Source organism: Nelumbo lutea, chromosome 6 (genome assembly GCF_056320005.1).
Source record: "Nelumbo lutea isolate HS-2025 chromosome 6, American lotus-T2T, whole genome shotgun sequence".
In the NCBI taxonomy this organism is placed as follows: domain Eukaryota; kingdom Viridiplantae; phylum Streptophyta; class Magnoliopsida; order Proteales; family Nelumbonaceae; genus Nelumbo; species Nelumbo lutea.
Window position 1 is genome coordinate 58,552,835 of NC_142689.1, and position 26,211 is coordinate 58,579,045.

A 26,211-nucleotide genomic window follows, 5' to 3' on the forward strand; every position below is an offset into this window, starting at 1 on the left:
TAGAATGAAAATTTTCATTTAAATGGGAAAAGAAAGACTTGTTACCACACATATGATTGCTGCATCCCATATCTATATACCATATGTCTAGTTCAAGCTCCTACTTGAGGTGAGATGCCATCAAGAGTGTTTCTTGTTCCGTTTTCTCTGCAAAGTTGGAATTCTCTCATTTGTCATTGTTAGAGCTTGCAGTGCATTCAGACTTGTAATGACCAAACTTGTGGCTACGGTAGCACTCGATGTTGGACTTATCAAACTTTGAGTCATTGTTGAGAGATTCCTGGTGGTGATCATGTCCTCTGCCTCTACCCCATCTGGTGTATAAGAATCTCTTCCACGGCCTCAACCACGACCTCTATTTGATCCTCTCCCTGTAGAGCTTTCACCATGAGTTGAAGCCTTTAAAGCTTGTTCTTCGGTTGAACATGTTGATATTGTCATTCTCTGCTCATGCACAAGCAAAGAACTTTGTAGTTCATCAATTGAAAGTTCATCAAGATCTTTTGACTCCTCAATAGAACAAATTACATAAGATAACTTAGAAGCCATTGATCGAAGAATCTTTTCCACCACAGCCACATCTTCAATTTTTTCACCATGGCTACGCATCTTGTTTACTATTGCCAAGGTTCTTGTTTACTAACAATAATTACTTATAATTAATTAAAGCAATAATTAATGTTTGTTGACCCAAATATTATTAAAAACAATTGTAAATTCCAAAATATTAATGTTTGTTGCCAAAATATTAATGTTTTTACCAACATTAATTAACAACGATAATTAATTACTTATAATTAATTATTGCTAATTAATTAGATAATAATTATACTTATTAATTCAGACTGATAATTAATAATGATTTTAATAATGACAATTATTAATTCGGATATAATCATTTAATATTTATATTAATTCATAAATATATAAGTAATGTTAATTATTCATATAATTATTATCAATTCCATTAACCTTTTATTTAGTGAAAGTTAAATTAAAAAAAAATCAATTATTCAAAATTGTTAACTAGACTAATTATAAAAGAAATTATTATTTCATTAATTAACTAAAAAGTTAATTATAAAAAATTTATTATTTAATATACACAAATTAAGTACTTAAATGATAAGAATATATTATTACTTAATAATAATAATAATAATAATATTACTGAATAATAAGAATATATTATTATTATTATTCTTACATAATAAAAATATATTATTATTATTAATATTATTGTTATTATTATTATTATTACTGAATATATAATTATTAATATATTAATAATACTGATTATTATCAGTAATAATAGTTAATAATATTATTATCTCCCATTAATTATTTGAATGAGTGAAAGTTAATTTATTAAACTTTTAATTATTCAACATTGTTAACTTAATTAATTACAAAAGCAATTATTATTTCATTATTTAAAAAAATATAATAATTATAATAAATTTATTACTTAATATACACATATTAAGTACTCACAATAAATTTATTACTTCATTAATTAAATAAATATTTAATTACAGTAAATTAATTACTTAATAATAATAATAATGATGATATAATTATTTTTATTACTATTACTATCATGATTGTAATCTTATAATTATTTCTGATTTTATAATTAGTATAATATTAATAATATTTTAATAATACTGACTATTATTAAAAAAATTGTAAGTAGCAAAATTTAGTTACTTAAAGTGTATTAAATCAAATAATTACTTGCTGAAAATTACTGAATTAAGTAAATAATAGTAACAATCAGTTATTTATAGAAATCTAATATATCTATATCTATCTATCTATCTATCTATCTATCTTATTTATATATATATATATATATATATATATATATATAAGTAATGAAATCAGGCTAATGCCCCCCCCAGTCAGAAATCTAATATATATAGTCATTAATTCGGACTATTCAAATTCCCAAGAGATAATTAATAACGATTTTTTACTTACCAATAATAATTAATGATAATTAATTCCCAACATCGATAATTAATAACTGATAATAATTACTTACAATTAATTACTGATAATAATTAATTAACATAATTACTTATTGCTAATTAATTAGAGATAATAATTATACTTATTAATTCCGAATGATAATTAATAATGATATGAATAATTGTAATTATTAATTTGGCTATAATCATTTAATATTCATAATAATTCATAAATATATAAGTAAAGTTCATTATTAATATTATTGTTATCAGTAATAATAATGAATAATAGTGTTATTATCTATTAAAATTAATTACTGTTAATTATATTACTATTAATTAATAAATACATTAATTTACTGTATTTATAGTAATTTATTAAATTACATATAATTATCATAAATATTAACTGTATTTATCAAAATACTGTACATTAATTACTGTAATTACTGTTAATTTGAATTAATCAACAGTAATTTCATTAACCAAAATTTCAATATATATATAAGCATTTAAAATAAGTAATGATTATTTCATATTAACATTTTATACTTATTTTTAGTCATAATAATATTAATTACTATACTGAATAATTAAATATTATAATATTATCATACTGAATATTTGTTACAGTAAGGCTGAATTTATAATATTATTGATAATATTATTATTTTCAATAATAAAATATTATTACTTAATTTAAAATATTATGTTAGTAATTATTTTTATTATTTAGGAAAAATAAATACCTACAATAAGTCTGACTTTTCAAAATTTCACATTTTTTTTCAAATTAATGTAAATACTGTAAAAGTTAATTATTATGTGAGTAATTATTGTATATTTTTCAGGAAGAATTTAATAACTGAAAAATGATACCTAATTATTTTGAAACACGACATTTCAAAATAATTATTGAAAATTACTGAAATATGTTAATGGTTATTGAAATTACTTAGTTTATTTATTTCCATGAATAATTATTATTTTCAAATAATAACATATTCAGAAATTAATGTACTTAATTAATTACTGTTAATTTGAATTAATCAACGGTAACTTCATTAACCAAAATTTCAATATATATAAACATTTAAAATCAGTAATGATTATTGCATATTTACATTTTATACTTATTTTCATTAATAATAATAATATTAATTATTATACTGAATAATTATATATCTAATATATCTAAAGTAATGAAACCAATATTTATTGATAATATTAATTAATTATTATTTCATTATTTAACAAATAATAATAATTATAATAGTATCATAATTATTATTACTATTATTATTATGATTGTAATATTATTATTACTGATTTTATATTTTATAATATTTTACTTATATATTAATGATAATTATTTTCTACTAATTATTTACTGAAAATAATGAAATTAGTAATTCCGACCGATAATAAATTCAAGATAATTAATAAATATTTTAATAATGATCATTATTAAAACTTTAAATTAATCATTAATTTTAAACTATATTAATTAAAAATACCTTATTACTTTATTAATTAAAAAATGAATTACAACAAATTAAGAACTTACTAACAAAAATTAATGAAAATAATAATTAATTACTAAAAATAATGCAACTTATCAATTCAGACTGATAATAAATTCAAGATAATTGATATGAATTAATTAAACTTTTAATTATCAAGACTAGACCTTACATAGCCACTTCAGAACTGTTATGGGTCCCTCGAGCACTGTTTGGTCTGCTGCTGTCCTCTAGCCAAAATTGGTGCAATTAGAAGGAATGTGTATACTTGGATAGATACTCCACATTGTATTGATCATGTAATCACAACCAAACAATGTACTTGATTATTGGTTGAATAAATCAGAATCAGCTACAACGAAGTCTCATTCCCAAGGGAGGAGCCTATGGGAGTTGGATTCCAATTGTACCCAACCAAAGAATTGGAATTGGAATGAGTTGTTTCGATTCCAATCCTAGACTCTTACTCCCGTGAACCAAATGAGCAATTTACCAAAATCAATGGTGAATATTGAACAAAATGGGGAAAAAGGATAAAAATTCCATTTATTGTTTTTTAATCTATTTTCGTATTTCTTAATCAAATAATGAAAAGGTGATGGATTCCTCTTCAAGGGACCTCCAAATGGAAAAGGACTCAATTGACCTGGATGAATATGGCCAGAATAGGGCTGCAAGTCAGGCCGGGTTAGGTCGGGTTGAGGTCAACCCTAGCCCAACCCTAAGTTTTATACCCCAAATCCCAATCCTAATCCTAACCCAACTTGACCTTCAACCCGGCCAACCCAACCCTAACCCTAACCCAACCCAACCCAACCCGAAGTCATTTTCAGGTTGGGTTGGTTGGGTTGGGCTCGGGTTGGGCCCAACCCAACTTTTTTCCCATCCCTTAAATCCTAATAGAATGTCTTGATTTTAGATCTTAACTCAACTTTCACTATATATATTAATCCTATGTTTCATTAGTATTTGTTTGTTGATGTTTTTTCTGTTCTTTTAGTACAAAATTCAGAAAAACAAGTGTTAGAAATGACTATAGTTTATTATGATTTATGAGTTATGGCTTACGATAAATCTTTCTTGGGCGACAAACAGCATAGAGGAGATGAAGAATAAAATAAAAAAAAAAAAACATAAAATAATGTTATTAAGGTTTTAATCTTTCTGATTAGGATTAAGGGAAGTGATTATCTTAAAAGAAATACATGATAGTATGTGGTGGGGCTATGCAAGTATCATGCATCTAAAGATATGATATGTACTATAAAGTCGAGTTTGGGTTGGCTAGGGGTCAACCCTAACCCAACCAAAAGCAAAATTGGGTTCATGAATTTCAACCCTAATCCTAATCCTTACATCAACCCAACCCAATTTTTTTGGGTTGATTTAAAAATTGGGTTGGTTTAGGATTGGGTTCGGGCCAAACCGGCCCAAGTTGCAGCCTTAGCCCAAACCCATTGATTTTCGTAGGTGACAAAAAAAAACCCCGATTTCATTTCCATTGAAGAATGTTTGGACCACATTTCCATTTCAGTTCTTTTTGTGATGCTTGTGTCATTTTTCCACCATGACCATGACTTTGTTCAAGACACCAGCCATATTGAAGGAGACGAAACAGTAAATTCCAAGTCTTTATCTTTCTCTCACAAAATGTCAAAACAATATTCGTCATTTTTTTTTTCTTCCAAATGGACCCCCACAGAGTACCCCACTTTGTTTTATTTTTTCATTTCAGGGGCCGGCCTGTAAATTAAACAGAGGATTTGGCCATTTGGGTTAAAAATCAACAAAAAAAACCTTGACCAAGCTTACCGCCAAATTAATCAAAATTTTCTCAACTCCAATCATGATTCCATCCATGAGTCATGATGTGGTGGGTGGTTGAGTGCTTAAAAATTTCATTCTCCCTTGACCATGTCTGGATCATTTTGTATGCATGTGCTGCATCAGTCCAACAAAGTCTTTTCAATATTGGCAAAAATAGGCCCTCCAAATATACTGCCATAAGCTTCTACCATCAGATCCTTGGGCATCATCATCTCCCAAAGCTCCATTGGAACTAAAGATAATACATATGGCAGAAATTCCTGTGAAATGTTCACCATCAAAAGCACTATCCGCCTTGCCATCCGATCTTCATCTCACCCATTGACATCTTGCAAGTTCAAGAATTAGCATCTTGCAAGCACTATCCCCTCCACATTAAACCTAATTACTTAAAAATAGTAATCTGGCTCTAGATGATGAAGGTAGAAAATAGAACCTGAGCGTAGGTGGGATATATTGAGCTTCTTTGTCCGGATCTTTTCATTAGCATCCAATGAATGTGCTCCACCAGTCCAACAAAAGTCTGAATATTTTCCAATATTTCTTCTTTACGAGTTTATGGCTTGCCTTCAAAGTGGCCATCAATTACCATAAATTAATTTATATTTATTAATGTAATTAATTTTTATAACCTTTCGTTAAACCTTTGTTCCACTCATTTGTATAATTGATTATGTTATTATTATTATCATTACATATTATTATTATTATTATTATTATTATCAATAATTATATTTAATACTTATATTAATTAATATAATTAAATTATTATTATCACTATTTATTATTAATTATTTTTAATAATAATTATTTCTGATAAAAAATAACTATTGATTATAATTACTTACTAATAATTAATTCCTTAATTATAAAAATGACATATATATTACTTCTGAATGTTAATTAATTAATGATAATTAACAAGTATTTTAATAATGTTAATTCTTAACTGGGACATAATCATTTTATATTTATTTTATAAATATATAATTAGTGTTACTTATTTACATTATTATTATTATAAGTAATTATAATTAATACTATTATTATTCACCAACAAATATTTCATTTAATGAAAGTTAAATTATAAATTTTCAATTATTCATTATTGTTAAACTAAAAGAATTATAAAAGCAAATACTATTTCAGGAATTAACTACATATCGTAATTATAACAAATTAATTACCATATAATAAAAATACAAATTAAATTAAATAAATAATAATAATAATTTAATATTACTTATTTCAAAATTAATACACATAATATTATTGATTCTGCAATTATTAATTTATTATTAATCTATATTACTCAATAAAGACTTGGAATAAAAAAAATATTCAAATTACCACTACATGAATGAACTCAAAATCTATGAGTATTCTAATTGACTTTAATTAATTGCATTGGGCTTCTTTGAACTAGATTATTACATTTACTATTACTATTATGATTGTAATGTTATATTTATTCCTGATTTTATAATTATTACCATATTAATAATATTTTAATAATAATTAATTGAAAATTTATATAACTTTATAACTGATAAACACACTTCCCTTTTTGAGGTTAGATTGGTGCACTTTTATTTAACTCTCCTTAATAACCACTTAGCTATATGTTTATTTACCTTATTTATTTTATATATTATTATGATATCTTCATTATTTTTTAATTTAAACTATAATATTTACACTCATTGATTATTAATTTTTTCATTTGTAGTGGCCATGTGTATCCTTGATGAGTTGAAAACTATAAGATGAAGCTAGAACACAACATATATTATTAAATTGTAATAATATATATCTCCCCAATGAAAGGATGATCCAAATACTTTTGAAATCTTTACCTGATGAATGGAAGCCAGTAGCACGATCTATATGAGAGAAGTATAAGAAAAAAAAAGAAATACAAGCATTCTTTCGAGCTGCTTACGAAGTTGAACTGACTGAAGAACAATGCATTTTGCAAGGTATTAGGAGGATTGCCACACTTTTTCTCTTCCCAAATCTACGTAATGGAAGACATGTTGGTTATTGTGGCAATGGAAGAGATGGTAGAGACAGATAGTTATGCAAAATAAGAGCTAGAATACTAAATGATGAATGGGCACTTGAAGTGTGTAATCAGTTAATGTGTCATCCCTCTAGGAGATTAAGTAAAAACATGCCTCGTAATAACACAAAATGAAATGTATAAATATCCTTCTTATTCTATAAGCAATTTTGTAAATATTGATTGTTGATATTCTTTTTTTTTTTTTTTGGAAACTGTAAATGTTCCTATTACTGAATAGAACCGTGTTTCTTGATCCTATTGATTAGTACCATGTTTTTATTTTCAAATAATTTTACGTATTTGATATTGTTTCTAATACAATTTATAAGAATACCATATCGAAATTATTGAATAATACTTTTTGTTGCCAAGTTATTTATGGAGTTAGAATTGAGGCTAATGGGTTACTAGGTTAGGTTTCAATCATATCATTCGAACTGGCATTGTGCACTTTTGCATTGAGTTCAATCTGCCTGAAAACTGGTATTTTAGAGAAAATAGACATTCAATTGGATTCCTCAAACTACAACTTCAGATAAACATTAATTCAATCCGATTAGTATATTTATATGCTATAATTTTTTAGTTGTTTCATGTTTCATATTATGTTGAATACGAAGTTAATTGCTTGCATCACTAAGTATAATGGCTTCCATTAAACACCGGTCAATTGTATTCACTAGCGGTTGAGCACACAACTGAACTACTTTTCTGTATTTTTCCTTCTTCCATTCACATTCTCTTCTATTACTTTGAATATTTAAAACATATTTCTTTTTTAAATGGGTGATAAGCCACCTTTCTTTTACCTCTCGATGACCTTTGTACATTTGTTGTCGTCGTCTGTTGAGTTAATAGTCGGGTTAAAAATCTGATGCAATATGGATAAGGTGGGACGAGTCTAAACATAATATGATTCCAAGTTTTACTTATTATCTAATAGGTTTGGTTTAACTGGTTATATGTATGTAAACCGACACAGTTTCCAAGAGACCCAGGTTTAATGCATTTAAACCAATATACAGTGTATTAATGATTTACATTAATTAAATTAGTTAGGTATTGAATTAAACCCTGTTTAAATCATTAATGATAATTAATAACATTGTTAATAATAATTATTTAATATTCATACTTAATTCAATTCATTTTCAATCAAACCCAGTTTTAATGTTATATTCTTATATAACTTTATAAATAGTTATATTTAATTAATTGAAAATAGTTGTTGAACATTACTGACTTCAGTTATTTAATTTCAGAATGTGTGTTAAATTAATTATTAAAATAACAGTAATTATTTCAATAGATATAAATTTAATTTCTTTACTTTTACATTAATTTTGATATGATCATTAATTGTTTAACAACAAGTATTTATAAATATTTTCAGTTATTTTGGTAAATTATTACTGGAAATTTAATAATTAAATAAAATGTTAATAAATATAAATTTCGCAGATAAAAATTATTGATAACTTTTCATTGGAAAATTTATTCAAGTAAAATTAACTTTATTATTCTAATATTGACATTAATGCTGATATTATTAGTAAGTTTTTAGCAATTAATAGGTTCTAATAAATCATAAATATTTATGACTAGCATTATTGCTATTACTACTATAATTTTTATTATTAGTCATATTAATTAATAAATTACTATACATAATTTATGAATTATATTAATTAATTTAAATTTTAAAATAAAATTATAAAAATTAATTCTTTTTCGATAACCATAATCACTTATATTAATAAAAAATAAATATTATGAACATATTAACATTTATTATAGTCATTTTACTAATACTTATATTATCTCACTACGAATACATTTTTAAAATATTTATATAAATATATAATCTTAATATTCTAATAATGAATACTTTATGGAAAATATAATTAGTTATAATTTAATATTTAACGAATAACTATTTTTTACTGAGAAAAGTTATTACTTATAAGATATCAATAGTATATAAGCACCACTATTTAATATTAATAAAACTAACAAATACATAAATTAATATTTTTTTTACTTACAAATAGTTTTCATATATCATTAATAATTATTAGTAGGATTATTGATATTACTATTATTTTTATGATTACTTATATTCATTAAAAAATTAATATAATCAAATAAATACTTATACTAATTATACTACCACATTATAAAATTAATGATATAAATTAATTCAATTTCAGTAGCCATAATTACTTGTATTAATTATAAATGTATATTATTAACATAGTAACAATTATTTATCTTACTTTTACTAATACTTCTATTATTTCACTACAAATGCATTTTTAATGTATTCAAAATACAAAAAATAACCTTAATATTCAAAACGAAATATGTTTAAAACATATAATTTATTATGATTTCATATTTAGACATACACTACATATTTATCAACACTACTTTATTGGTTCAACTTATTTGTGTGTTATTATAACAATTTATATATACATTAATAAAATCAATGATGGCAAGGTTCCTTACGCATTTCGTTTAGATGGGCAAAACCACTACAAGATTGGATCTTTATTACCATTGCATGGAAAATGACCCAAATTTGCACAACTCTACATATATGATACACCCAATGAGGTATCAAATAGGATAAATGTAGTAAATGATAATGTAGGTTCCAATGAGTTGGATAGAGAAATTGTTGAAGAGTTATTAAATATGTTAGATGAACATAATGCCCTTTCAAAGGTATTTAGAATGGCACGAGATAGATTTAATGAAGAAAATCTTATTCCAATTCGATTAAGACTCATTGGTAATCGTCGGAAGGATGACCAGCAATACAACTTACCTACTGCATCTGAGATTGCAACAATTATAGTTGGAAATGGAGATGAATCTGATGCACACCGGGATGTTATTATTGAAGAAAGATCCTGTGGTCTCAGGAAAACTAATGAATTGCATCCAAGTTTTATGGCAATGCGGTATCCATTATTATTTCCATATGCAGATGATAGATTTAGAGTAGATTTGTTGTTAACAAATCCTCAAAATGGACGTGCAATAAAACACATGAAGATGAGTATGCATGAATATTATGCATTTATATTGCAACAAAGATATTTTGAATGACATATTAATCCGAGATGGATGTTTGTTCCATCAATTTGTCGTTGATACACAGTCATATATAGAAGAGAACAGGTTGACTTATTTTAAGAATAACCAGTCGAATATTTGAGCAAAACTTTATAAGGGTATAAGGAATGTAGTTACCGCAGGAGACACTAATGCATCATTTGTAGGACGACGCATTGTATTGCCATCATCTTTCACTGGAGGCCCAAGATATATGGTTCAAAATTATTAGGATGCAATGGCCATCTATAGATGGGCTAAACTGCTTAATCTCTTTCTTATATTTACATGTAATCCAAAATGGAATGAAATAAAGAGATTTGTAGAGATCATACCTAAGCAAAAAATAGAAGAAAGACCAAATATTGTTGCTCGCGTCTTCAAGATAAAATTGGACCAAATGCTGAGAGAAGAAGAATTTCATACGTTTGGGAAGAGCCATTGTAGGTATTATAATTATTCGGAATTTCTATTGATATATATTTAAATCATATAATTTTAGTAAGTATAACATTTTAATTTATTTCTTATTTTCATAGCAATTTATACCATTGAATTTCAAAAATGTGGGCTCCCACATGCACATATTTTGTTATTCTTGCACCAAGATGATAAACTTTCAACATCAACAGAAGTTGATAGAATTATTTCAACTAAGCTTCCAGATAAGGATAAAGATCCTGAGGCATATGAAATAATGGTTTAGTATATGGTTCATGGTCCAAGTGGAGAATTAAACCCAAATGCTCCTTGCATGTTAATGAAAAATGCTCTAAACATTATCCTAAAGAATTTTGTAATGAGACAACATTTGATGGAAATGATTAACCTATATATAGGAGAAGAAATAATGAACGTATTGCAATGAAGGATGGTCATATTTTGGATAACCGGTGGATTATTCCATACATTATTGATTTACTTTATCAGTTTTAAGCACATATCAATGTTGAATTATAAAATCGTTCAAGATCTATTAAGTACTTATTTAAGTACATTAATAAGGGACAAGATAAGGTCATTGTTGTTATTGAGAAAGATGCAGAAGATAATCATTGTGAAATTCGTGAGGTAAGAGAAGTTGATGAGATCAAAACTTATTTGGATTGTTGCTATATTTCAGCGTCGGAAGCCTTTTGGAGAATATTTATGTTTAATATTCAATTCCGGTTCGTAAGTGTTGAAAGACTATCACTTCATCTCCTTAATGAGCAAACTATTACCTTTAAGGATAATGACAATTTAGTCACGGTTTTGAACAGGTCCGATTTTGAGCACACTAAGTTTACACAATGGATGTATGCAAATAGTATATATGATGATGCAAGGGAGTTTACATATGCTGATTTTCCTACAAAGTGGGTGCGGAATCAACAAAACAAAATTTGGACCAGAAGAAGGTCGAGTAAATCAATTGGGAGAATCTACTATGTACACCCAACTTCAAGTAACATCAAATAAACGATTTTATCTTAGAATGTTTTTAAATATTGTAAGAGATCCTAGGAGTTTTGAGGAAATTAGAACAATGAATGGAATCATCTACCAAACCTTTAAGTTAGCATGTTCAGCTCTTGGATTGTTAGATGATGATTATGAGTGGCATGAAACCATTGAATAAGCCAGTGTTTTATTCTACTATTCAAAAACTACGAGAAATATTTGTTACAACTCTTTTTATTTTGTAAGGTTTTAGACCCTGACGAGTTATAGAATAACCATTGGTAATTGTTTTCGAACAATATATTATATCATCAAAGAATAATATTAAAAGACAACTCAATTAATTTGTCAAATGAGCAATTAAGGAACAATGCATTATATGAAATTGAAAAGATATTAAACAAGTGTAATAGTTCTCTTAGAGATTTTCTAACACCTTCATTTCCAGATATGTCATTCCAAACTTGGGTTGAAAAAAGACTAATTCGAGATGAAATGAATTACAATGTAATTTCTTAAGGATTGCATACATATTCATTGAATGTGGAACAAAAAATTGTACTTGAAGCAATCTTATAAGCAATCCATACAAATTACAGAGGACTATTTTTTGTGCATGGAAATTGATGCAGTGCGATCCGGGCACTCCTAGCTAGTGGACGTTTGGCTCCTAGCTGGCGACAGACGGTACTTGAGAAGAGGAAGGTCAAGGATTCTAGGGGAGCTCACCCGGTGCGAATACTTCGATGCTTAAGTTAGAACTCTGAGAGAGTTGTAAGAAATGCAAAGAGAGCTAAGAGTGCAGATACGGCTAGATCAGTTCAATTACCTCCGCCCCTTGGAAACTGGGGCCCTTAAATACAGATGTTCTTGTCAAATCGGGTGTAACCGCCACTGGCCCTCTGTCGTAGTCGTTATTTTCCAGGGCTGCGCAGGTAACCGTTGTAGAGTACTGCCCAATCAAATGAGAGACATGACCCGGAAAGGATAGGCACGCCTCCACCTGTTGACAAACGTCGGTGCAGTCCGCTAGGCTGGCAGGGACTGCGCCGTCAGTCAGGAGACGTGGCGTAGTCTGACGGGTACGGTCTTGTCAGATAAGAAGCTTCCTGAAAAAACCATGTCACTCAATAGCAAGCTGCTTTGTAGCGAGCTCTGAGAGGTATTCCGCCTGAGGTTACCTTTGAGGCGGTCCTCTTGCCTAAGTATTGGAGCGAGCTGATTACCCCAGCTCGCAAGCTGGGATAGACTTAGCTTGGAGTGTTCCCTTTTAGCATACTGGGGTCATTGAGCTTGCGCTGTAGCGAGCTCATTCCTTGGCGAGCTGTAATGTAGCGAGCTCATTCCTTGGCGAGCTGTAATGTAGCGAGCTGACCTGCGAGGACTTTAACGAGCTCGTTACTCAGTTGTAGCCAAGCTGTCACGCTGAGCTGTTACTTATGTCGAGTCATGTCCACATGTCACCCTCTTAGGAGGTCGGGTCAAATCACCGTCCAATTGCACCCCACTCTTCGGGCTAAGGGTCTCACTCTTGCACGGGGAGTTCATGAGGTGATGGGTGGATTTGACCCAAAATTCAAATTGGATTGATTGATCGCATTAAATGCACACGTGGATGTCTAACGATTTCTAGACTTCTCAAGTGCCAAAAAGCGCACCAAAATGGCTCTCAGTTTCGGAAGACGTGCAGCCAGCACTACCTTAATCATGGAAGACATACAGCCAGTCATATTTTAGTTTCAAAAGACGTGCAGTCAGTTTGATTACGAACCGTCAAATTCGCCTTGATCTGAGCCGTCAGTTTGTGGGCACAGTGGCTACAAATAGGAGGGCTCCATGCCTCATTTTTCTCATGCCAACTTGCCTTGCTTTCGGATTTGAGGTCGCGCCTTTGCCTAGTTGCTCGAGCTCTTCTCCTGTTCACACCGCCCTTCCGGTTCAGCTTTTTCCTGGTGAGTTCTCTTGCTTTGTCAGCAATGTCTAGGTACCCATACAATATCTTTCGCCAGGGCGGTAACCAAGATGACGCCCCTTCAAGCTCAAGGGGAGCTTGGGGGCAGGCTCTAGAGGCTTGGGAGGCCTCCGGAGAAACAGCTTCCACTTCCCGGGGTAGGGAGTTGAACAGCTTCGATCCTTCCTCCATGTCGATGGAGAGACTCAGGACCTTGGTCCTTCAATTTGACCTTCCCAGAAATCTCATCTATAGTCTCCCATCCGGCGACTATCCTTGGGAACACGGTCACAACAAAATCGTGATCTTCTAGGAACAGCTCATTGCTGGCCTTCATCTTCCTCTGCATCCTTTGATAGTGGAGGTTTTAAACCATTTTAATGTTACTATAGACCAACTTCACCCCAACTCAATCCGAAATGTAGTTGGGACAATTTCTTTGTTTTATGAGTATTGTCTTCCTATCGACCTTGACATCTTCTCCTCCATTCTATCTATCGAGAATGCCTCCCCCGAAGCCCGTCCAGAAAGGCGTTCTTATTACTTCTCTCCCTGTCCCGACTTCAAGCTCCTTCACGACCTGCCGAACAAGATTCTAGCTTGGAAGCGGGACTATTTTGTAGTTTACAACCCCAAAGGGTGGCCCTTCCCGACCCACTGGAGGGCCGCCATCTAGGATTCGGGTGTTGACTTGGATCCAAAAGTTCAGGAGACACTGCAATCATGGGCAGCAATTGGCTTCCATTGCTCAGACTATTTGGCCGAGGACAAGCTCATGCAGGCGGGCCTGAGCCTTGGTAGGTTGCCTTTAGGTCATGCTCCTTTTTTTTTTTACTAATGCCTTGTGATTTTTGGCAGCCAACATGTTTGGTGTAGATGCATGTCACCTTCTGTCAAGCAACCAGAAGCGCAAGGCAAAGAAGTTGCGCCCTGACCAAGCATCTACTTTCGAGGGTGCCGAGTTCGAGGCTACGAACCTAGCCTTCGTTCCACCGCTGTCAGAGGTCCCACCGGTCTCGTTTGAGGGAGTAGCTACAGAAAGTGGCGAAGGAGAAGGGGAGGTCCCACCCCAAGGGCAATACCCTCCTTCAGTGCAATCTCGTCCCATCGCCTTCCCGTAGTTCTCTATCGAGGGGAAGGAGGAAAGCGTTACCAATTACATCGTGGCCACGCGGAGGAGCCGGCAAGCAGTCACTCATGACGAGGTTGCTGACTGGGGAGGGATGGACCCTAGGCAGCTCGCCAGGGTGTCCTCGGCTCATTGCATGGTGGAATGTGGCTGCTTCCCCCTTTTCTCTTTTCATTTCCTTCCATTTTTTTTTACCTCGGCCTTTTGCTGGCAGGTGAACTCCGCCATCCATGCCATGGCCCTCCAGACTAACATTTACTCCAAGGATGCCCTTATTCAGAGGTCAAACGTGCAGAAGTTCCAGGGCGAGCTCGACCAGGCCCGAGATGAAATCTTCTAGGCTCGGAAGGAGAGCGAGGCTCAGGAGCTACTCGTCCGGTACTAGGAAGCACAGATTGCCCGGCTGTCTGAGGAGAGTGCTCACTACCGGGAGGAGTTGTCGAGGGTGGCAGCGGAGAGGGAGCTCCTTCGCCAGCAGGTCCAAGACTTGGAGTTCACGCTCTGGGATCAGACTCAGAACTTTGATGCCGCAGTGGAGGCAGAGTGAGCTAAGGCAGTGTGGGACTTCAAAGACTCCCAGGAGTACCACAACCTCCAGGTGGAGTACGGCTCGAGCTCCTACCGCTCGGGATTCAAACTCTGTCAATGGATGGTCTGGAAGAAGTTCTTCAGGCTCAACCTTGAAGGCATAACGATGAAGGGTCTGGCCCTAGAGACGGCGGACATGGCGGAGGAGGAGGATCCCGACTCTCCAGAGGATGACGAGGATGTGGAGGCGGTGGGACTTTGAGGCCGATAGTTCTTGTTTTTTCTTCTTGACTGAATTCTGCAATGGTTGTTCCCAGGCGTCTGAACCCGGTTTTATGTATTCCTTTATTGATGAACTCTCTCAGTCTGTTAGGCCCGGTTTTTTATTTTTTTTGTTTATAAGAACTAGTAACGAGATGCTTCTTTCTTCTGCTAAGTGTTGTGTGCTCTTCACTTTTTGCCGAAGTGACTTTATCACTCGAACTATTAGAGCTAAATGCCCGAAATGGGGTTTCTCAGTCATTGTTACTCCAAACTATTTCTCGGTACTTGGGGAGAGTTTATGGTATACCCCTAGGTGGTTATCATAGTAAGCATATGCCCGACCTGTATGCACCTGGGTTAAGTTGACATAGGTCGTCCCTTATTGGGTTCAACTAGTATACTGAGGTGACCTACGCATCATAAGGTTCACACCTGAGCTGCCTATGCTGATGAGGCAACTAGGTTTTATTTGGTGTCGAGGTTCTCGTTAGCTTGGCATTTTAGCCCGTAGGCTGGAGGAGTGACTTATAGTCCACTCTTAGAGTTTTCCAATGCCATGAAGGTGACTAGGTCTTATGGTGCCGATGTCTTTGTTAGCTCGGCATTTTGGCCCTAGGCTTTGGGGGGCGACTACGGTCTAGCCTCTTCTGGAGTTCGCCCATGCCATGGAGGCGACTGGGTCTTATCACGTCGAGGTCTTTGTTAGCTCGGCATTTTGTCCCTTAGGCTCTGGGAGTGACTCATGGTCTACTCAGTAATTTATAGGTAATATTGCCTTAAGTTGACAATATTCCATGCCCGAGGTACTTGTTTCCCTTCTAGGGTTTCGAACTCGTATGTTCCTTCCCGAGCACTCGCTTTACATTATAGGGTCTTTCCCAATTTGGCCCGAGCTTACCAACACCGGGCTCAGGCACCATAACTTTACGAAGGACCAGGTCGTCGACGCGGAGGTTCCACTTTTTGACCCCGGTGTTATAGTACCGAGCTACTCTCTGCTAGTAGGCCATGGTCCTAATATATGCGAGGTCCCGTACTTTGTCAAGTAGGTCAAGGTTGGTGCGTAGCTCGTCTTCATTTGCCTTGTCGTCATACGCTTCTAGACGTAGCGAGGGAACCTCGATCTCGGCTGGGATGACTGCTTCAGTGCCGTAGGTGAGGTTGAAGGGGGTCTCGCCTATAGCAATCTTCATTGTGGTCCGATAAACCCATAGAACACTAGGTAGCTTGTATGCCCATAGTCCTTTAGCTCAGTCCAGGCGTGCCTTCAGTCCGTGGAGGATAGCTCTGTTCGTGACTTCCTCTTGGCCGTTTGCATAAGGGTGTGCCACTGAGGTAAAGTTCTGTTGAATTCCCATATCTTCGCACCAGTTTAGGAATTTAATGTCCTCAAACTGCTTACCATTGTCAGAGATCAGTACTCGCGGTAGCCCAAAGCGGCACACTATATTTTTCCAAAAGAAGTTCTGCACATTCCGAGCTGTGATCGTTACGAAGGGTTCAGCTTCTACCCACTTAGTGAAATAATCAATTGCCACCACTAAGAACCTTCTCTGTCTTGTCGCTAGCGGGAATGGTCTGAGTTGATGAACTTACAATTTATCTATATTTTATGAGGTTTTTGCATGAAATTTTATAATGGTTTAATTAAATTTTTGCCGTATTTTAGCTTGATTGCAAGAAAGATTTCAGGGGAGCCAAATCAACAAAAAGAAGGCAAAAGCAAGAAAAGAAAACCCAAAAATTTATCAAGTTCAGCCCGGCCCAGCCATGAGAGCAAGAGAATTTCATTCGGCCCAAGAAGAGCAAGTGAAACTCTTTGGAAAATCCAAGGGAAGAAGCCTAGCTATGAGGAGAATTCGGCCCAGCAAGGAAGGCCCATTTTTAGCCCAAATAACAGCCTAGAGTGTAGCCCACATGAGCTCAAAAGCAAGCTAAGTTGTAGCCCAAATAGCAGCCCAAAGGGAGCTAGGGGCGGCAACTTCTAGGAGTTTCTTGAAGAGAAGGAGGGAGCACTCTAGAAGGTTCATGAGGGGTGTAATACACCCCATTCTAGAGGCTTCAAGAAGGGGCAAGATCCCCTTGAAAAACTATATAAGGAGGCCTCTAGGAGGGGAGAAAGTTGTTCAATTGCTTGAGAGAAAGGCTCTCCCACTCTTAGAGGTTCGGCCACCTTGAGAGAAGAGAAGAGAAGAAGGCTAGGCGCAAGGAAGAAGAAGAAGAAGGGCTGAAGGAAGTTCAAGACAAGCAAGCTAGAAGAAGAAGGTGAGTTCGAATTGAGGGATTGTGATTCAAAGATTTTTTGTAATAAATCATTTGTAGTTTCATTCTCTTTTGATTTGAATTCAGTTTCTTAGTTATATGTTCTTTCTTCTTTCTCCTTGTTTCCATTCTTCCTTGATGTATTTCAGCTTGTAAAATTTCAGTTCAGCAATCTAATTCTTTTTTATTCATTCAAGTGGTCATGCATTGTACTTGAAGTTTCTTGAATAAGGGTGTGATTGCAGATCAATTCGGCCAACTAACCTTCAAAACTCAGATCTGAATTCTCAGATCTGAGATTGCAAGATCTGAATTGCTTGAAAGAGAATTTAGATCTACAAATTTCAGATTGGGCGAATTAATCTACAGCTTGGAATTCCTAGAGTGCTTGAGAGAGACTCTAGGAATTCAGATCTACTATTCAAGAACTGAATTGAGTGCAAGGTTAGAGATAACTTGCATAATTCAGTTGGTGATCAATTCAGATTTGAATTGATGCCTTAGAAGTGTTTGAAGAAATGCATGCATGGGGATTAGATTCCTGCTAGAGATAGAAGAACCATCACTCATGCATAGGATGAACATGCGCTTGAGAGAGGCTGTTCATGACCTTGGGGTTTCACCAAACCAAGGCTCAATCATGATTTATTCGAATGATCCAAATTGATAGATTGCTGAATTCTGAGATTGACATTTACTGCTTACTCTTCTAACCTGATTTGAAGGCAATTGGGCCAATGATTTAGATAGATTTTAATTTAGGATTTCTTAGCTTTCATTAGAGTTTTGATTTATTTGTTGATCAGATAAGAAATGTTCAATTTAGTATTGGTAATTGTTTCCTAAATCCTCGTGGGAACGATACTTCACTCACTACTTTATTACTTGAACGGCTAGTGCACTTGCTAGTGTCACAATGAGCCACACATCAAGTTTTTGGCGCCGTTGCCGGGGATTTAGAGAAGCAATATTAGGAAACATTGAGCATTCTTAATCTGATCTCATTCAGCATTGCATTCATAGTTGGGTTAATTTGCTAACTTTTTCATTTCAGCTTGGACTGCAACTGTTGTACTCATGTAGTTATGTTTCTTCTTTCTTAAGTAGATTACTCTCTTTTTCTGGTTTCAGTTTCATTTTAATAAAGGCATATTTGATTTCTATTCAATCTTGGTGTTGTTCCCTTCAAAATGAAAAAAAAAAAGGAAAAAATTCACATAAAGATGAGTGTTGCAGATCTGAGTTGCATTCGGCACTCAGATCAGCAGATTTCAGATCTGCAGCACTCAGCCGAAAAGAGTTGCTTGTGTTTCAGACTTTATTTTTTTTCTTTCTTTCATTACAAAAAGAAAAAAAAACAAATGAAAAAAAAAAGGGGGAGATCTTTTGAACACCCAGAGGAGCAATTGAGAATTCGGATCAGAACTCAAATCTGAGTTCAGATCTGAATTCTGCTATTGCAGATCTGCAACAGTTCAGATCTGAGTTCCTCTGAACTCAGACCTGAACTGATGAAATTTTGAGGGGAATTGGGTGTCATCACCACCCCAATTCACCCTAGGGCACTTCTGCTATTCCCCAAAAACAATTTGGTAGCAATAACTGAAGGTAAGGCAATTGAGATTTCAGATCCAAACTCGGACTTGAGTTCAGACCTGAACTCTGCTATAGCAGAACTGCAATACTCAGAAAAAAAAAATATCTGTTCTCAGCCCTTTATTATTCTTTTCTTTCATTACAAAAAGAAAAAAAATATATATTTAGATAGTGAAAAAAAAAAGAGAGAGAGAACCATGGAAACCAAGGATTCGGATCAGAACTCAGATCTGAGTTCAGATTTGAGTTCTGCTGTAGCAGATCTGCAACAGTTCAGATCTGAGTTCCTCTGAACTCAGACCTGAACTGATGTAAATTTAAAAGATAATTGGGGGTTATCTTCACCCCAATACACCCTACAAAAAAAATCTGCTATCTCCCAAAAACAATTGGATAGTCATGGTCGAAGAAATTCGGATCTGCAATCACCTAGATCTGAACTGGGGTTGTGAACAGAGCAGGATACAGGGCATACTTTGCTGTATTAAATAACTTGTACTCCGATCTATCTAAGCTGATTTGGTTGAAGAAAAGTATATTTAATCTGAGAATTTTTTTATGCCTCAAGAGATTTCATGGAAAGTGGCACTTCCACACCATTTTTCTATTAGAGTTCAGACCTATAGCAGGGCTACTATAGCAGACCTGCTACAGCAAGACTGAACCAGGGCAGGTTTTGAACAGGTTTGTATTACAATTAACATTACTAAATTGGCATTGTGAATTGTCCTGGGCTGATCTTTGAAATTTTTTTTAAGATAGTTAGCTCTGATTTCAGCTGTGCATGAATAGAAAGTCTAATAGATCTGAATGGGTGTGTGCAGCCGTGTGTACTACATTCCAATAAGTGTATACTCCATCAAGGGCTACATTGATGGAGCCATGTTTCTTCTCTTGATACTTGATTGTTCCATCCTTAGTTTCAGTTTTAATGTAGCTTATGCAAATCAAAATTCTCTTCTTCTTTTGGTTCTAAAAAAAAAAATATATATATATATATATAAATAAATAAATAAATAAATAAATCTCAAAATGAGTTCAGATTTGAATTGCATTCATTAATCAGACCTGCACTCATCCAAAAAGATTTTGGTTGCATTGCTGTATTTTGTTTTAGTTTTCTTCCTTTAAAAAAAAAAAAAAAAAAAAAGAAAAGAAAAGAAAAGAAAAATAGAAAAAGAAAAGAAAAAGAAAATAAGATCCCAGCAGCCACACCATGGTGAATACAGGTCTGATTTCAGATCTTTTTACTACTGATTGATTTCGGTTTTGTGCAGATCTGTATACAGCATGTTTCATTGCTAATATCAGTAGGTTATCCTGCTGAATTGTTCAGTTTTAGTATGGCTACTCCATCTGGTGTTTGGTGATGCATAGCTCATCAAAACAGTGGGCTCAGATCTGATATTTAGTAGCCTTCCAATATGGAAATCAGACCTGAGCACAACTGTGCTATTATATTTATTGTTGTTCTCGGTGGCTTCTGAGATTTCAGAGCTGATCTCAATTTTGTGTAGAACTGATGTCTGAATTGCTATCAATCCTTTGTACATTGACTTCAGTTTAGTGTATTGACCTTCAGTAGCACAGAAGAGCCTTTTAATATGAAACTCAGACCTGAACACAATCACTGCTGATCCGCACTTGGCTGTCCTCAGTAGCTACTAAGATTTCATAACTGTATATTACTGTTCTCAGTAGCTACTGAGATTTCAGCTCTCAGCAGTTTAGATCTGTGTAATTAAATCCCGTACCTGATTTCAGCAATATAAAGAAGAGGAATTTGTAAACTGTTGTTCTACTCAGAGATTACTGAATTCAGACCTGTTTGTAAATTACTGAATTCTGTATATTGAATAAAATGTTGATATGCTTTTAGTTAGCTGCATTTATTTATTTTAGGATGTAGGTTTGTATATTCCAATACTTCACTTTACATTTTCAGTTGTAATAGGATTAGTTATTTATTTTCTTTTGTGAATATTGGCCTTTTTATTGCTTTGACCTTTACAGTTTATGACAAGCAGACCTGAACTGGAAGAGATCCTTTACGACCCGGAGATTGAACGGACTCTCCGTGTCCGTTTGAGAGCTGCTAAGCAAGTCAGACAAGAAGCACAAGAAATGGCTGAACAAAGAACTATGATGGATTATGCCAAGCCTACCCTCACCGGGACTGTCTCCAGCATTATCAGGCCAACTATTGCTGCCAATAACTTCGAAATTAAACCGGCCATAATCCAAATGATACAAAATACGGTTCAGTTTTGTGGTATGGCCCATGAGGATCCGAATGCCCATATTGCTAACTTCTTGGAAATCTGTGACACCTTCAAACACAATGGGGTAAGTGATGATGCCATCCGGCTGAGGTTATTCCCATTTTCTTTGAAGGATAAAGCCAAAGCTTGGTTGAACTCATTACCGGCAGGATCTATAGCCACATGGGACGAAATGGCCAGTCGTTTTCTCTCTAAATATTTTCCCCCTTCTAAAACTGCTAAAATGAGGAATGACATCACTACTTTTTTCCAGCAAGAGGGGGAATCTCTCTATGAGTCCTGGGAACGTTACAAGGAGCTACTAAGGAGGGTTCCTCACCATGGCCTTCCGATTTGGCTGCAGGTGCAAACATTTTATAATGGTCTGACCGATTCAAACAAGACCATCTTAGATGCAGCAGCTGGGGGCTCCATAAACAATAAGACTCCCGAGGTTGCCCATGCACTCATCGAGGAGATGGCAGCCAATAACTACCAATGGCATTCAGAAAGGACACCAGTTAGAAAGCAGCATGGCCTTCATAATGTGGATACATACACAGCTCTCTCTGCACAAATAGGAGCACTTAGCAAAAAATTTGATGAAATGCAGATGGCAGCTATGCATGTACAGTATGATAAGTGTGGGGGAGGCCATGATAGCACTGAATTCCAAGTTGGCAGTCAGACTTTTCAGTCCACAGAACAAGTAGACTTTGTTGGCAACTTTACAAGACAGCCAGGAAATCAGTACCATCATGCCCATAACCCCGGATGGAGAGGCCACCTGAATCAGCATGCACCTAAGCCTTTCCACCAAAACTTCTATCAGCCGGAACCGAAATCTAACTTGGAGGAGCTGATGACCAAGTTCATAGCTAGTGCGGAAAATAGATTTCAGAAAAATGAAACATCGATAAGGAACTTGGAAACTCAGGTTGGGCAGCTGGCACAGATGATTTCAGAAAGGGCTCCGGGTACCTTACCTAGTAACACCATGGTAAACCCAAGGGAACAAGAGGCTGTTGGGAGAATTCCCAATTCAGATACTTAGTCATAAACTGTCTTACTTGCTTTTTGTTTTTATTTTTCACAGCATTTAAGTTTAGTTAGTTTTTCTTAGAATTTAATTGAATAAAGATACTGATCTCCTCTTCTAGTTTGCAAGTGATTTCTAGCAGAAGAAGTTTTTCACCGACAACATATTGCAGAATTTAAGAATGATCTTCAGGGAAGTCCTCTAAATACCTCATATTACTTGATGATGCTCTTGCTAGTTTTATTGTTACTGCCTAACACTACGAACATTGAGGACAATGTTCATCTTAAGTGTGGGGGAGTGAGCCCGAGGCTAGGGTATAGGGGTTGAAACCATGCACCTCATGCACCCCAACACACATATGCAAGCAATGACATCACAAAAAAAAAAAAAAAAAAAGAAAGACTGGAACCCCTCAAGTTCATTACTATTTATTTGATGATTTTTTTTTTAAGAAGGAATTCAATGAGTTAAGGGAGACTGATGTACTTGTTAAGTTTTTATTCTTGTGAATGACCCAATTTGATATTTGCAGGAGAAAAGGGGAGCTGAATATGCCTTTCAGCATGACTAGCCCTAACTTCCTTCATGTGTATGGAAGCCCTTGATTTCATTGTTAATGGTCAAGAAAGTTAGTGCACATCTGAAGTGCTAATTCTTGAGGTTCAATAATTGCAAAAGAAGGACAAAATCCCAAATTGACTCCGCTATTCTGAGCTGAATAGTAAAACTAGCAGCTTAGAACATGAGTCCTATTTACCTACCTCAAGCAAGTGACCAGTGTGAGATGGAGCATAAGATGCACTCACACCAAAAAAAAAAAAAAAAAAAAAAAAAAAAAAAAGAGAGAGAAAAGTGTGAGATGGAGCATAAAATGCACTCACACCGAAAAGAAAAAAAAAAAAAAAAAGGTGAGATGGAGCATAAAATGCACTCACCCTTAGAAATAAGTAATTGTGGTGACAACCGAGGTTCAAAGGGGCACTCTAAAGTTGAACTCTCATTGAGATTTAGTTACAGATGTGAAACTCTGTGAAATTTGATTATTAACCTTGACAATTAAAGAGCTGATTTATATATGAATTAGGAGTGAAGGCTAGACTATGATGAAATTCATATTCTCCTTTCCTCGGATCTGATACATATCTTAAATAGTAATTTACAAGAATAAGAGTTAAGCACTTACAAAAGTTCCCCGACTACTCAATGCATTTCTATCTTAAAAAGTTCACCAGGTAAATGGTGAGAACAGAAGGGGGGAATGTTAAGTTTATGGCTGATGTCTTTGCTTGAGGACAAGCAAAAGCTTAAGTGTGGGGGTATTTGATGAACTTACAATTTATCTATATTTTATGAGGTTTTTGCATGAAATTTTATAATGGTTTAATTAAATTTTTGCCGTATTTTAGCTTGATTGCAAGAAAGATTTCAGGGGGAGCCAAATCAACAAAAAGAAGGCAAAAGCAAGAAAAGAAAACCCAAAAATTTATCAAGTTCAGCCCGGCCCAGCCATGAGAGCAAGAGAATTTCATTCGGCCCAAGAAGAGCAAGTGAAACTCTTTGGAAAATCCAAGGGAAGAAGCCTAGCTATGAGGAGAATTCGGCCCAGCAAGGAAGGCCCATTTTTAGCCCAAATAACAGCCTAGAGTGTAGCCCACATGAGCTCAAAAGCAAGCTAAGTTGTAGCCCAAATAGCAGCCCAAAGGGAGCTAGGGGCGGCAACTTCTAGGAGTTTCTTGAAGAGAAGGAGGGAGCACTCTAGAAGGTTCATGAGGGGTGTAATACACCCCATTCTAGAGGCTTCAAGAAGGGGCAAGAGCCCCCTTGAAAAACTATATAAGGAGGCCTCTAGGAGGGGAGAAAGTTGTTCAATTGCTTGAGAGAAAGGCTCTCCCACTCTTAGAGGTTCGGCCACCTTGAGAGAAGAGAAGATAAGAAGGCTAGGCGCAAGGAAGAAGAAGAAGAAGGGCTGAAGGAAGTTCAAGACAAGCAAGCTAGAAGAAGAAGGTGAGTTCGAATTGAGGGATTGTGATTCAAAGATTTTTTGTAATAAATCATTTGTAGTTTCATTCTCTTTTGATTTGAATTCAGTTTCTTAGTTATATGTTCTTTCTTCTTTCTCCTTGTTTCCATTCTTCCTTGATGTATTTCAGCTTGTAAAATTTCAGTTCAGCAATCTAATTCTTTTTTATTCATTCAAGTGGTCATGCATTGTACTTGAAGTTTCTTGAATAAGGGTGTGATTGCAGATCAATTCGGCCAACTAACCTTCAAAACTCAGATCTGAATTCTCAGATCTGAGATTGCAAGATCTGAATTGCTTGAAAGAGAATTTAGATCTACAAATTTCAGATTGGGCGAATTAATCTACAGCTTGGAATTCCTAGAGTGCTTGAGAGAGACTCTAGGAATTCAGATCTACTATTCAAGAACTGAATTGAGTGCAAGGTTAGAGATAACTTGCACAATTCAATTGGTGATCAATTCAGATTTGAATTGATGCCTTAGAAGTGTTTGAAGAAATGCATGCATGGGGATTAGATTCCTGCTAGAGATAGAAGAACCATCACTCATGCATAGGATGAACATGCGCTTGAGAGAGGCTGTTCATGACCTTGGGGTTTCACCAAACCAAGGCTCAATCATGATTTATTCGAATGATCCAAATTGATAGATTGCTGAATTCTGAGATTGACATTTACTGCTTACTCTTCTAACCTGATTTGAAGGCAATTGGGCCAATGATTTAGATAGATTTTAATTTAGGATTTCTTATCTTTCATTAGAGTTTTGATTTATTTGTTGATCAGATAAGAAATGTTCAATTTAGTATTGGTAATTGTTTCCTAAATCCTCGTGGGAACGATACTTCACTCACTACTTTATTACTTGAACGGCTAGTGCACTTGCTAGTGTCACAATGAGCCACACATCAAGAGTATATCGATCCCCCACTATGCGAAAGGCCATGGGCTAGTGAGGTACTTCAGGTCGGCGGCAGGTTGGTGGTGGATATTGGCGTGCTTCTAGCACTTGTCACACTTTCTAACAAGCTTGATCACATCTGCTTTCATTGTTGGCCAGTAGTATCCTTGTCATAGCACTTTCTGGGTGAGAGCCCTGCCCCCCGTGTCCACCTCACAAGCCATCATGAGTATCATGGAGAACGAGCTCAGCCTCAGAAGGTCGCAAGCAGCGTAAGTAGGGGAGCGTGTATGACCTCCGGT

The 26,211-nt window shown here is 34.5% G+C and overlaps 1 protein-coding gene and 1 non-coding gene across 2 annotated transcripts; one reads left to right on the forward strand and one right to left on the reverse strand.

The window, feature by feature from the left end:
* Positions 1-17,970: 17,970 nt before the first annotated feature.
* LOC148849076 (uncharacterized) lies at positions 17,971-23,213 on the forward strand. The gene is made up of 2 exons (XM_088952645.1): positions 17,971-18,091; positions 21,712-23,213. Exon 2 carries the CDS (start codon positions 21,809-21,811, stop codon positions 22,997-22,999), a length of 1,191 nt encoding a protein of 396 aa, XP_088808771.1. The 5' UTR covers positions 17,971-18,091; positions 21,712-21,808; the 3' UTR covers positions 23,000-23,213.
* Positions 22,187-22,293, reverse strand: LOC148849077 (small nucleolar RNA R71). Its single transcript, XR_016101588.1, has one exon. It is a non-coding gene; the product is annotated as a small nucleolar RNA R71 (small nucleolar RNA).
* Positions 23,214-26,211: the final 2,998 nt, after the last annotated feature.

Bases quoted from the DNA above. Each gene is read 5' to 3' on its own strand.
- LOC148849076 (XM_088952645.1), top strand. From the start codon at position 21,809: ATGGCTGAACAAAGAACTATGATGGATTATGCCAAGCCTACCCTCACC.